We start from the raw sequence: 15,145 nt of genomic DNA, 5'->3' as shown, positions 1-15,145 counted from the left end.
GAAGGAAAGTTGCTCACGGTTCTAGGTGAGTCTAGGGGACGGAGAAGGGAAGTTGCTCACGGTTCTAGGTGAGTCCAGAGGACGGAGAAGGAAAGTTGCTCACGGTTCTAGCTGAGTCTAGAGGACGGAGAAGGAAAGTTGCTCACGGTTCTAGGTGAGTCTAGGGGACGGAGAAGGGAAGTTGCTCACGGTTCTAGGTGAGTCCAGAGGACGGAGAAGGGAAGTTGCTCACGGTTCTAGGTGAGTACCTAAGTTCTGTCCCAATGTCGCCAGACTGCCCTATTAATGAGGTCGCTCTACTCCGATAACGTTGATGATATTACTCCTCCCCTGGGATGACGTTATCGGAGCACCAGAATCTTAGTGATCGGGCGTCCTAGCGACATTGAAGGACATCTACCACCGGATTACTGGTAGTGTCCTAAATAGGCCGCTCCTTTCAGATATCTCCGGCTCTTACATGACTCAATTTGGGGTAAAAGTGACTTTGCCCCTGGGCCTGACTTTGGGAGGGTATAACCTAGGGTAAGAGGCAGAACATATATTAAGCCTCGTGTTTTTTCAGTAATTTTATCCTTGTGCTATAAGCCGATGGTTTCTGACGACTTCTAGTAAATCTGCAGAAATCGTCCGGCTCAAACTATGGCGAAGAGTTTTACAAATTTGATGCATTTATCTTAATTCTCAGTCCTTTCCTAAAGCCCCGGGGTGCAGAGTGGCCCCACTTTCTCCAGCTGGTACCAGTCCGCACCTCTATCCATACATCAGACACGGGAGTCCTTCCTGTTCTGGTCGTCTCCCTGCATGAGGCATCCAGAGTGTCCAACTGTACGGAGTAAGAGGTAAGTTATAGCTGGAATCTGTATAAGGTGTGAATTAGGGTTTGGTTCTGGGGTGACATCTTGTGCCGCACCGTGTGGTGTGTGATGCCTCTGGGGTGACATCTTGTGCTGCACCGTGTGGTGTGTGATGCTCTGGGGTGACATCTTGTGCTGCACCGTGTGGTGTGTGATGCCTCTGGGGTGACATCTTGTGCTGCACCGTGTGGTGTGTGATGCCTCTGGGGTGACATCTTGTGCCGCACCGTGTGGTGTGTGATGCCTCTGGGGTGACATCTTGTGCTGCACCGTGTGGTGTGTGATGCCTCTGGGGTGACATCTTGTGCTGCACCGTGTGGTGTGTGATGCCTCTGGGGTGACATCTTGTGCAGCACCGTGTGGTGTGTGATGCTCTGGGGTGACATCTTGTGCTGCACCGTGTGGTGTGTGATGCCTCTGGGGTGACATCTTGTGCTGCACCGTGTGGTGTGTGATGCCTCTGGGGTGACATCTTGTGCTGCACCGTGTGGTGTGTGATGCCTCTGGGGTGACATCTTGTGCTGCACCGTGTGGTGTGTGATGCCTCTGGGGTGACATCTTGTGCCGCACCGTGTGGTGTGTGATGCTCTGGGGTGACATCTTGTGCTGCACCGTGTGGTGTGTGATGCCTCTGGGGTGACATCTTGTGCTGCACCGTGTGGTGTGTGATGTCTCTGGGGTGACATCTTGTGCTGCACCGTGTGGTGTGTGATGTCTCTGGGGTGACATCTTGTGCTGCACCGTGTGGTGTGTGATGCTCTGGGGTGACATCTTGTGCTGCACTGTGTTTTGGCTTAGATACACTGTATTAGTAGGGCTCCTGTTCTCATGTATAACTGTAGCTCAGACATGAAAGTGTTAATAGGCGGTGACTTCATCACGTTGCGTCTTCCTGCTGCCAACAATGGCTTCCGCTGATCTGAGGGACGAGCTGAGCTGCTCCATCTGCCTGGAGGTCTACACCGATCCCGTCACCCTGAGGTGTGGACACAACTACTGCCGGGGGTGTATTAATCGTGTGATGGACACCCAGGATGGGGCTGGGGGCTACTCCTGTCCTGACTGCAGAGAAGACTTCCTAGAACGTCCAGTCCTGAGGAGAAACACAACTCTATGTAACATTGTGAGGGACCTCCTCTCGGCTCCAGAAGAAGAGACGTCCACCATGTTCTGCACCTTCTGTGACCTCCCTGTCCCAGCTGTTAGGACCTGCGTACAGTGTGAGACCTCCATGTGCCAGCATCACCTGAGGAAGCATGACCAATCAGTGGAACATACCTCAACGCTACCCAGGCCTCCCCCTGTGAGTAAGAAATGTGGGGTCCACCACAAGGTCCTGAAACATTACTGCTGTGTGGACTCTGTCTGTATCTGTGCACAGTGCGTCGTGTCCGGTCATAGTGGACATCGTGTGGAATTACTGGCCACTTCTCTCAACATGAAGAAGGACAACCTGAGAAAGGTCCTCAAGAACCTCACAACCAGCATGGAGGAGACGGAGAAGAGAGTCCAGAGTCTACGGGAGAGTGAGGTGGACCTTCAGGAAAAAGCTCACTGTTTAACCAAGATGGTAACCGTTCAGTTTGAGGATATAAGAAGACATCTAGAAGACCTTGAGAAGAAGCTCTTGAGAGACATCTCCAGACAGAAAGATCAGGTGTCCTCTTCAATCTTGGGCTGGATCCAACAGCTGGAAGTTGAGAAGGATGCATTGACTAGGAAGATGTCCCACATGAGGGAGCTGTGTGACCTGACAGACCCGGTCACTGTACTACAAGATGCACCAGATGATTTTTGGGACACTGGGGCGGGCGCACATGAGGAGACATTTTCAGAAGATGCTCTTTATGTCGCTGGTGATCTGGATGAAGATCTGATCTCGGAGATGCTTGAAGAAGGACTGTCTAATATTCTGACCGGTGTGAAGGCAAGGCTTAGCAGGCCAGGCCGTGCAGGTCTGCTGATGGACATTAACACAGCAGGAAGCCATGTCCACCTATCACATGACTCAAAGACTGCGACCTGGTCCAATGAAAACCAAAACTATCCAGAACGTCTGGGTAGATGTCAGTACCCGCAGATACTGAGCAGTGACAGCTTCCACACCGGCCGGCATCATTGGGATGTGGAGACCAGTCAGACCGGAGGCTGGAGGGTCGGAATGTGTTACCCCAGCATGGACCGGACAGGTGACCAGTCCTACATCGGGGACAATGAAAGGTCTTGGTGTCTGCGGTGGCAGAAGAATTATTACTCTGTCCTCCATCAAAATGTGGAGACCATGTTGTCACCGGAGCCTTCATGTCAGAGGCTGAGGATGTGTCTCGACTACGAAGCCGGGAAGATCTCCTTCTATGAGCTCAGTGACCCCATCAGTCACCTCTATACCTTCACCACCACCTTCAGCGAGCCTCTCCATGTTGGTTTCCGGCTGCTCAAGTCTTGGGTGAAGATTATTAATCACGAGTGAACAATAGCCAAGTTATCCATGACTGAAGTATAAGGACCATGGAAGATGTTAGATCATTGCTGATCCAGCTACTGCCATGGAAGGAGGACAGAAGGTTCTGATGGTCATCAAGTCCAACAGATGACAGTCACATCTTCTGACTGCAGAGACTTCAAGTCCTCCAATCACTACCACTGGTGCGCACAGTCCGGATGGTACTGGTGCCACCTCACACAAGCAGTCAGTGTCAGGCCTGATAGGCTTAGGCTACATTCACATGACTGTGTGCCTGGGGCCTAAGATACACACCTCAGCAGACTGTATCACACAGGATAAGATTAGATACATGGCTCAGCACACAGTATCACACATAATGGGATGGGAGTTCTGAGTGAGAACAGATCATTCTTAGAGTTCCTCCAGAGAGGACGATCCCCCTCCATCAGGCCCGCTGCCGGTGTCTCCTACCTGAGGACAATCTCCCTCCATCAGGCCCGCTGCCGGTGTCTCCTACCTGAGGACAATCTCCCTCCATCAGGCCCGCTGCCGGTGTCTCCTACCTGAGGACAATCTCCCTCCATCAGGCCTGCTGCTGGTGTCTCCTACCTGAGGACAATCTCCCTCCATCAGGCCTGCTGCTGCTGGTGTCTCCTACCTGAGGACAATCCCCCTCCATCAGGCCCGCTGCCGCTGTCTCCTACCTGAGGACAATCTCCCTCCATCAGGCCCGCTGCCGGTGTCTCCTACCTGAGGACAATCTCCCTCCATCAGGCCCGCTGCCGGTGTCTCCTACCTGAGGACAATCTCCCTCCATCAGGCCTGCTGCTGCTGGTGTCTCCTACCTGAGGACAATCCCCCTCCATCAGGCCCGCTGCCGGTGTCTCCTACCTGAGGACAATCTCCCTCCATCAGGCCTGCTGCTGCTGGTGTCTCCTACCTGAGGACAATCCCCCTCCATCAGGCCCGCTGCCGCTGTCTCCTACCTGAGGACAATCTCCCTCCATCAGGCCTGCTGCTGGTGTCTCCTACCTGAGGACAATCCCCCTCCATCAGGCCTGCTGCTGCTGTCTCCTACCTGAGGACAATCTCCCTCCATCAGGCCTGCTGCTGCTGTCTCCTACCTGAGGACAATCTCCCTCCATCAGGCCTGCTGCTGGTGTCTCCTACCTGAGGACGATCTCCCTCCATCAGGCCTGCTGCTGGTGTCTCCTACCTGAGGACAATCCCCCTCCATCAGGCCTGCTGCTGGTGTCTCCTACCTGAGGACAATCCCCCTCCATCAGGCCTGCTGCTGGTGTCTCCTACCTGAGGACAATCTCCCTCCATCAGGCCTGCTGCTGCTGTCTCCTAGCTGAGGACAATCTCCCTCCATCAGGCCTACTGCCGGTGTCTCCTAGCTGAGGACAATCTCCCTCCATCAGGCCTGCTGCTGCTGTCTCCTACCTGAGGACAATCTCCCTCCATCAGGCCTGCTGCTGGTGTCTCCTACCTGAGGACAATCTCCCTCCATCAGGCCTGCTGCTGGTGTCTCCTACCTGAGGACAATCTCCCTCCATCAGGCCTACTGCCGGTGTCTCCTAGCTGAGGACAATCTCCCTCCATCAGGCCTGCTGCCGGTGTCTCCTACCTGAGGACAATCTCCCTCCATCAGGCCTGCTGCTGCTGTCTCCTACCTGAGGACAATCCCCCTCCATCAGGCCTGCTGCTGGTGTCTCCTACCTGAGGACAATCTCCCTCCATCAGGCCTACTGCCGGTGTCTCCTAGCTGAGGACAATCTCCCTCCATCAGGCCTGCTGCTGCTGTCTCCTACCTGAGGACGATCTCCCTCCATCAGCCCTTCTGCTGGTGTCTCCTAGTTGAGGGCGATCCCCCTCCATCAGGCCCGCTGCTGCTGTCTCCTACCTGTCTCCCCCCTCCTTCTCCAGCTTCCTGAGTCTGAGTTGTGAGCTTCTATCCCAGAGTGCATCCAACATTGCCCTCAGAATGTTACCGTTGCTGAGTTGAAGTTCTGGAATAAAGGAACTGAGTTTGTTCTACATCTTGTCTCCACGTGTGATCCCTGGCTGCCGTTAACATCATGGGCCTCCCCTCTACCATCTACCCGGGGATCCCTACCACACACCGGGACTGCCCCACAGAGAACTACTTGCACCTTACCACATCTTCTCCCTCTTCTTGCGAGGTGGGAAGATGTTGCATATATATCGTACAGCACTCACTCTCTGCTGACCTGGGTATCTAATCCCACAGTGATACTGACATCTGTATCTAATCCTACCACATAGTGATACTGGCTGCTGACCTATGTATCTAATCCCACAGTGATACTGACTACTGACATCTGTATCTAATCCTACCACATAGGATTAGATACACATAGAATTAGATACACAGGCCTGCAGTCAGTATCACTATGTAGTAGGATTAGATACACAGGCCTGCAGTCAGTATCACTATGTAGTAGGATTAGATACACAGGCCTGCAGTCAGTATCACTATGTAGTAGGATTAGATACACAGGCCTGCAGTCAGTATCACTATGTGGTAGGATTAGATACACAGGCCTGCAGTCAGTATCACTATGTGGTAGGATTAGATACACAGGCCTGCAGTCAGTATCACTATGTGGTAGGATTAGATACACAGGCCTGCAGTCAGTATCACTATGTGGTAGGATTAGATACACAGGCCTGCAGTCAGTATCACTATGTAGTAGGATTAGATACACAGGCCTGCAGTCAGTATCACTATGTGGTAGGATTAGATACACAGGCCAGCAGTCAGTATCACTATGTGGTAGGATTAGATACACAGGCCAGCAGTCAGTATCACTATGTGGTAGGATTAGATACACAGGCCTGCAGTCAGTATCACTATGTAGTAGGATTAGATACACAGGCCTGCAGTCAGTATCACTATGTGGTAGGATTAGATACACAGGCCAGCAGTCAGTATCACTATGTGGTAGGATTAGATACACAGGCCAGCAGTCATGATCACTATGTGGTAGGATTAGATACACAGGCCAGCAGTCAGTATCACTGTGGTAGGATTAGATACACAGGCCAACAGTCAGTATCACTGTGTGGTAGGATTGGATACACAGGCCTGCAGTCAGTATCACTGTGGTAGGATTAGATACACAGGCCTGCAGTCAGTATCACTATGTGGTAGGATTAGATACACAGGCCTGCAGTCAGTATCACTATTAGATACACAGGCCTGCAGTCAGTATCACTATGTGGTAGGATTAGATACACAGGCCTGCAGTCAGTATCACTATGTGGTAGGATTAGATACACAGGCCAGCAGTCAGTATCACTATGTGGTAGGATTAGATACACAGGCCAGCAGTCAGTATTATTATGTGGTAGGATTAGATACACAGGCCAGCAGTCAGTATCACTATGTGGTAGGATTAGATACACAGGCCAGCAGTCAGTATCACTATGTGGTAGGATTAGATACACAGGCCTGCAGTCAGTATCACTATGTGGTAGGATTAGATACACAGGCCTGCAGTCATGATCACTATGTGGTAGGATTAGATACACAGGCCTGCAGTCAGTATCACTATGTGGTAGGATTAGATACACAGGCCTGCAGTCATGATCACTATGTGGTAGGATTAGATACACAGGCCTGCAGTCAGTATCACTATGTGGTAGGATTAGATACACAGGCCAGCAGTCAGTATTATTATGTGGTAGGATTAGATACACAGGCCAGCAGTCAGTATCACTATGTGGTAGGATTAGATACACAGGCCAGCAGTCAGTATCACTATGTGGTAGGATTAGATACACAGGCCAGCAGTCAGTATCACTATGTGGTAGGATTAGATACACAGGCCAGCAGTCAGTATCACTATGTGGTAGGATTAGATACACAGGCCTGCAGTCAGTATCACTATGTAGTAGGATTAGATACACAGGCCTGCAGTCAGTATCACTATGTGGTAGGATTAGATACACAGGCCAGCAGTCAGTATCACTATGTGGTAGGATTAGATACACAGGCCAGCAGTCATGATCACTATGTGGTAGGATTAGATACACAGGCCAGCAGTCAGTATCACTGTGGTAGGATTAGATACACAGGCCAACAGTCAGTATCACTGTGTGGTAGGATTGGATACACAGGCCTGCAGTCAGTATCACTGTGGTAGGATTAGATACACAGGACAGCAGTCATTATCACTGTGGGATTACATACACAGGCCAGCAGTCAGTATCACTGTGTGGTAGGATTGGATACACAGGCCAGCAGTCAGTATCACTGTGGGATTAGATACACAGGTCAGCAGTCAGTATCACTGTGTGGTAGGATTGGATACACAGCTCAGCAGTCAGTATCACTGTGGGATTAGATACAGTAAGGCAGGAGGCCTTACTTACGGCCTATGCAGCACATAGCAGTAGATGTGGTGGCGGCCATCTTGCCCTCCTGTTTCTGTCAGTCGTGTGTGATTAGGATTTCTCTCCTCATAGATGGATGATGTGGCGGCTCCTCGGCAGATGTTTCCCTGGTATCTCCGTGTGATGATTGTGAGGTAACAGATGTGCTGCCATTACTCTCTGATACTACAGGACACTAATGATGACATGTTACATGTATGTAGTGACGCCACCCGACATGATTACATGTGAATCTAATGTTCAGGCCTGGTCCGTGGTCAGGGAACATGGCCGTTCTCCTGGAAACAGCGCCACCTTTATCTACAGGTGGCATCTGGCATCGCTGCATAACCTGACACGGCCTGTGGAGAAGGGAGGCGCTGTCTCAAGTAAGCAGCCATCTGTATGGAAGACCACCCAGGTGCGGACCACCAGAAAACCAAATAACTGGATATTGAAAAAAAATAAATCTTTAATTTTCAGCAATACACACATATATTTCAAGAGATCTTACACCCCTAAAAACATGGCAGCTTCTTGTAGTAACTGCGCCACCCCTGCCCATGGTTGTGTCTGGTACTGCTAGTCACCGTGGCTAATGTGCAGTACCATTCACGGCCTGACAACCAGAGGGGCACAGTTTTTCCAGATCTACATAAGAAAGTGTTTGGGATATAATTGGTCTCTGAAGATCCCTTTAAGATCCCTTTTATTACAGATACATTTTTATATTAAACACAAGCAAGAAAAAAATTTACTTTGACCAACAGAACCCCGACCCGGGTGCAGGATTTGACCAAATAATGTAAAAAAAAAGGGTCTGGTCGCCGTTGCTAGAAGTGCTCACCACAACAGGGCCACATATAGTGAATTTGGTGTTACCCTCTTAAGAGCCCCTTCCACTTGCTAAATATTGGCCTTTTTACCCAATGAGCTACTGCCTTGCCCCCTCCCCATTAGTGTACTGGCCCGGTTCTGGCCTGCGCCTTCCACCCACTTTTCATACACACTGTCCTTCTACCACCCCAAATCTCTTACTGTCGTCCCCTTCTTAACTACCTGGTAGTAGGTATTGGAGCTTGTCGCAAATGGTCCTTGACTTTGTGGACCCTAAACATTTCTGATGGTGACCCTCATGAACATCCTGCTAGGACTGGTGACCCTTTGGTTGTCCATGACTTGTCCATGAGGCTTTGAAGGTGACCATCATATTGGTTGTCATTCCAAGACGGGGAACGGCCAAATATTTGAATTCACAGGATGTTCCTCAACATTGACCTTCTCACGGATCCTGAAGATGAAGATTAGGTCTGTCCCATAATTCCTTAGCTACAGATCTTTATGCAGCCGTCCTTCAGTACGCAGAAGGCGGCATGGAGGGGTTCGGTGAAGGTGGTGGTGAAGGTGTGGAGGTGTCTGATTGGGTCACTGAGCTCGTAGAAGGACACCTGCCCGGCCTCGTAGTCCAAGTAGACCCTGAACCTGTGAGATGGCAGCTGGTGGGGTAACTGGACCACCTTGCTGTCGTGCATGACCGAGTATAGGTTGCTGTTATTATAGAAGACCTTACGTAAGCACCAGGACTTTTTGTTGTCTCCAATCCACGCCTGGTGTCCGCTGCGCTCTATACTGGGATAACACAACCCCACTCTCCAGTTTCCAGTCTTACTGGTCTCCACCTCAAAATAATGGCGTCCAGTCGAGAAGCTCCTGGAACTCAACACTTGAGGTTCCTGGAATCTCCTGTTAGTTTCTGGACGGTTCAGCTTACTTTGGGACCAGGATGCCGTCTTCAGGTCAGGTGATATTTTGACATTTTTACAGGCAGTGTTGACGTCGAGGAGGATGTCCGTAGGGGCTTGGACATTTATTCCTTTCTTTACATTTTTCACTATTTCGGATAAACCTTGTAGCAATGTCTCTGAGATGAAACCTTCATCCAGATTGTCCACCTTCTCCACATCCTTCTCCTGGTTTTTATTCTCCTTCTTGAGGAAATCACAGAAATGTTCTTGGTTTGACTCTTGTTCTTGTAAAATGGCCAGAGGGTCAGTCATGTTACACAACTCCTTGACGTAGAGTATCTTACTGTACAGCTCGTCTTTCTGGACCTCCAGCTCTTGGATTATCTGAAGAGTCGCGTGGATGACCTGGTCGTGCTGCTTGGAGATGTCACTCAGGACCTTCCTCTCAAGGTCCTCCAGCTGCCTCCTGATGTCTCTGAAGATTGCAGTGACTCTCTTTCTTAGCCCAGACACCTTCTCCTGAATTCCTCTCTTGCCCTCTTGAAGGCCATGGACCCTTTTTTCAGTTTCTGCTGTCCTGGAGTTCAGGTTTTTCAGGAGAAGGTTCATCTTGTCCTTTTTCTTCTTGGCAGCTTCTTCTAGGAGCTCCACCTTGTGGGCCTGGTGCTCGCTGCCCATACAGCAGCTCACACATATGAAGGTGGCATCTTCCAGACAATAGTACTCCAGGGTCTTTCTGTGGACGGAGCACGTTCTCTCTTCCGTGGTGGCAGTGGGTTCAGTAAGGACATGTTCTCTGGACTTGATGTGGACCCTCAGGTGTCTCTCACACAAGGACACCTTACACGATAGACCTGACTTTGCAGCAGGTGTTGGGGAGTGACTACAGTAGGTGCAGTAGATGGTCCTCTCTGGTTGGACGGCCTGGAATCGCTCCGCTATGTTTCTTAGTGCTATAGATGTGTAGAGCAGTGGACGCTCTGCAAATTCTTCTCGACATTCGGGACAGGTGTAACGGCCAGACGTCTGCTGTGTGTCCAAAACCTGGACAATACACCCCCGGCAGTAGTTGTGTGACGGGGTTGTGTCAGGGTGACGGGGTCCGTATAGATGTTCAGGCAGATGGAGCAGCTCAGCTCGTCCCTCACATCGGCAGAGGCCATCTTGGTAACTGAAAGTCTCTCCTAGACATTTAGAGTTGATGCAATGACAAAGCAAATTCTATTAACCCAGAAGTCTCCAGAGACAAACTCTACAGTCCAAGACCCACAATTGTCAGAGGCCGACCTATCTAGTCATGGACCCTATGTATACCTACCTCATCCATGACTCCACACATACCTTCTCTAGGAAAGTGACGCTACCAGCAGCTCATAAAGAATGTGCACATTTTTTAAGAAATTCCATTAATGGGTTAATGTGCAATGTTCTGTTGAAGAAAGATAAGAAAGGACATTCAGGGCGGTCCCAAAATGTAGGGAACTATAACCTGTTATGTATATACTAAAGATAAGTACTATAATACTGCCCCCCATGTACAAGAATATAACTACTATAATACTGCCACCTATATACAGGAATATAACTACTATAATACTGCCCCCTATGTACAGGAATATAACTACTATAATACTGCCCCCTATGTACAGGAATATAACTACTATAATACTGCCCCTATGTACAGGAATATAACTACTATAATACTGCCCCTATGTACAGGAATATAACTACTATAATACCGCCTCCTATGTACAGGGATATAACTACTATAATACTGCCCCCTATGTACAAGAATATAACTACTATAATACTGCCCCCTATGTACAGGAATATAACTACCATAATACTGCGCCCCGTGTACAGGAATATAACTACTATAATACTGCCCCCTATGTACAGGAATATAACTACTATAATACTGCCCCCTATGTACAGGAATATAACTACTATAATACTGCCCCCTATGTACAAGAATATAACTACTATAATACTGCCCCCTATGTACAGGAATATAACTACTATAATACTGCCCCCTATGTACAGGAATATAACTACTATAATACTGCCCCCTATGTACAAGAATATAACTACTATAATACTGCCCCCTATGTACAGGAGTATAACTACTATAATACTGCCCCCTATGTACAGGAATATAACTACTATAATACTGCCCCCCATGTACAAGAATATAACTACTATAATACTGCCCCCCATGTACAAGAATATAACTACTATAATACTGCCCCTATGTACAAGAATATAACTACTATAATACTGCCCCCTATGTACAGGAATATAACTACTATAATACTGCCTCCTATGTACAAGAATATAACTACTATAACACTGGCCCCTATGTACAAGAATATAACTACTATAATACTGCCCCCTATGTACAGGAATATAACTACTATAATACTGCCCCCTATGTACAGGAATATAACTACTATAATACTGCCCCCTATGTACAGGAATATAACTACTATAATACTGCCTCCTATGTACAAGAATATAACTACTATAATACTGCCCCCTATGTACAGGAATATAACTACTATAATACTGGCCCCTATGTACAGGAATATAACTACTATAATACTGCCCCCTATGTACAGGGATATAACTACTATAATACTGCCCCTATGTACAAGAATATAACTACTATAATACTGCCCCCTATGTACAAGAATATAACTACTATAATACTGCCCCCTATGTACAGGAATATAACTACTATAATACTGCCCCCTATGTACAGGAATATAACTACTATAATACTGCCCCCTATGTACAGGAATATAACTACTATAATACTGCCCCCTATGTACAGGGATATAACTACTATAATACTGCCCCTATGTACAAGAATATAACTACTATAATACTGCCCCCTATGTACAAGAATATAACTACTATAATACTGCCCCCTATGTACAAGAATATAACTACTATAATACTGCCCCCTATGTACAAGAATATAACTACTATAATACTGCCCCCTATGTACAAGAATATAACTACTATAATACTGCCCCCTATGTACAAGAATATAACTACTATAATACATCCCCCTATGTACAGGAATATAACTACTATAATACTGCCCCCTATGTACAGGAATATAACTACTATAATACTGGCCCCTATGTACAGGAATATAACTACTATAATACTACCCCTATGTACAAGAATATAACTACTATAATACTGCCCCCTATGTACAGGGATATAACTACTATAATACTGCCCCTATGTACAGGAATATAACTACTATAATACTGCCCCCTATGTACAAGAATATAACTACTATAATACTGCCCCCCATGTACAAGAATATAACTACTATAATACTGCCCCCTATGTACAGGAATATAACTACTATAATACTGCCCCCTATGTACAGGAATATAACTACTATAACTGCCCCCTATGTACAGGAATATAACTACTATAATACTGCCCCCTATGTACAGGAATATAACTACTATAATACTGCCCCCTATGTACAGGAATATAACTACTATAATACTGCCCCCTATGTACAGGAATATAACTACTATAATACTGCCCCCTATGTACAGGAATATAACTACTATAATACTGCCCCCTATGTACAAGAATATAACTACTATAATACTGCCCCCTATATACAAGAATATAACTACTATAATACTGCCCCCTATGTACAAGAATATAACTACTATAATACTGCCCCCTATGTACAAGAATATAACTACTATAATACTGCCCCCTATGTACAGGAATATAACTACTATAATACTGCCCCCTATGTACAAGAATATAACTACTATAATACTGCCCCCTATGTACAGGAATATAACTACTATAATACTGCCCCCTATGTACAGGAATATAACTACTATAATACTGCCCCCTATGTACAGGAATATAACTACTATAATACTGCCCCCTATGTACAAGAATATAACTACTATAATACTGCCCCCTATGTACAGGAATATAACTACTATAATACTGCCCCCTATGTACAAGAATATAACTACTATAATACTGCCCCCTATGTACAGGAATATAACATGAAATAAAACAAGAAGAAATTTTTTGGTAACGGCTCACCAAGCGCAGGCTGCAATCTTCTAGAGGATGTTCACTGGCCAGGTGCACGGAGTATTTCCAAACGCTGGTCCGGAGATCCATATAGTAGTAATATGGATAAAGCAAAAAGGAAGGGTGGGAATCCAGCACCAAAAAGTGTTCCAAGGGAAAAAGCAGCTTGTCTGCTGTAGCCCGCCAAGAGTTTAAATCAATACTGCCCCCTATGTACAAGAATCTTTTTTACGGTGATGTAGGTGTCTGTGTGGACCTCCATATCCGGAAGCAAAGATCCATCTCCACAACGGTGGTGTGAATGTGGCCTTAGACACCAGCGCATGTACCACACAGAGTTCCTGCACACACTCCTATAACAGCTACTGATGATGATGATCCTCACACGTCTGTCCTCCTGCCCCACAAGATCTGTGCACAACATCAAACTCTGCAATGACTTGGAGGAAATCTTCAGAAAATAAGAGAATATTTCTCCTGACAGCACAGACTCAGAAGCAACCCAAAAATTTACCTGGATCCCACAACCTGGAAGCATCTCAATCTCAAGAAAGAAGGTCCATAACCCAACCCTGCAGGAGAAGAAGGCTATTAGGTCATGGAAAGCGACCTCAGATATCATCATAAACCCTGCAATAGTCCTGAGGAACACCTCCGACTATACCAGGAAGCCATCAGTCAGCTGTCCAACCACATCCATTATTGTAACCTTGAATGAGGCCTACAAGAAACATCTCAATGACACGACAAGAGGTCTTCAGCACAAGGTCAACCTTCTCATCCCAGGCCAGGCTGTTTCTATGTGGTCCCAAAGACCCTCAAAGACGGCAGTCCAGGAAGGCCGATTATTTCTGGCATTGAGGGAAAGCATCTCACGTTTGGTGGAAAACCTCCTAAAAGCCCTGGTCAGAAATACTCCCAGCTACATCCAGGACACTACTGACCTTCTAAATCAACTCCAGGCTGTAGGCCATTGCCTGGAGGTACAATCCTAAGAACCATGGATGTGGCCTCCTCGGTAGGGTCGTACTAAATATATCCAGGGTATTGCAACTGGTCTATCTCTTTTGGCCTGTAGTAACCGGGCCAAGCAGACCTCCACCCTCTGGAGTTTGTCCTACCTGCTGCTGGAGCAGCCAACTATCTCCTCCAGCCTGAGGCCACCATACCAGGCTGAGAGCTCCTGTGGACCAAGATCCCACCAGCCATCCCTATCCAGCTGAAGTTGCTGCTGTTGAGGCCGTTGCCCAGTTCCAATAAAGGACGGTAAGTTGAATGTTTTACCAACGTTGCCTCTGAGTGATCCCTGTGGTAGGCTGTGTACCACCAAGGGTGCCCCATCCTCTATCACCATGGATCCCGTCTACACACCGGGGTTGCCCAAGGGAGACACGTAGACCTTCAGCCTCCCGGTCTATTTTCTTGCACACACCAGCCAGACTGTGGACGAGGCCTCCTGATACCAAGCACCATGACCACCCAGGAGCGCTAGCCAGCCACTCCGCTATTCAGGGCAGTGGCTTCCTCCAGCCACCAAAAAAGGCCAGGCCCCGGTGGGGGATGTCGTACATTCCCCATACAGAGGGGATAGCAGCATGTTGGGC

General features: G+C 47.8%; 1 protein-coding gene and 1 pseudogene across 1 annotated transcript; one reads left to right on the top strand and one right to left on the bottom strand.

Annotated features, from left to right (window-relative positions):
* The first annotated feature begins 1,608 nt into the window (after positions 1-1,608).
* On the top strand, positions 1,609-5,260 carry LOC140065170 (E3 ubiquitin/ISG15 ligase TRIM25-like). Its single transcript, XM_072112731.1, has one exon. The coding sequence runs from the start codon at positions 1,762-1,764 to the stop codon at positions 3,325-3,327; it is 1,566 nt and encodes a 521-aa protein (XP_071968832.1). The 5' UTR covers positions 1,609-1,761; the 3' UTR covers positions 3,328-5,260.
* A 2,898-nt stretch (positions 5,261-8,158) lies between these two features.
* On the bottom strand, positions 8,159-10,612 carry LOC140066207 (nuclear factor 7, ovary-like; annotated as a pseudogene).
* Between the last annotated feature and the right edge of the window lie 4,533 nt (positions 10,613-15,145).

Source organism: Engystomops pustulosus, chromosome 6 (assembly GCF_040894005.1).
Source record: "Engystomops pustulosus chromosome 6, aEngPut4.maternal, whole genome shotgun sequence".
NCBI lineage: Eukaryota > Metazoa > Chordata > Amphibia > Anura > Leptodactylidae > Engystomops > Engystomops pustulosus.
The sequence above is the reverse complement of the archived record's forward strand: the minus strand, read 5'-3'. Positions and strand labels throughout refer to the sequence as shown.

What these genes read in the sequence shown, in the direction of transcription:
- LOC140065170 (XM_072112731.1), top strand. Translation starts at nt 1,762, where the DNA reads ATGGCTTCCGCTGATCTGAGGGACGAGCTGAGCTGCTCCATCTGCCTG.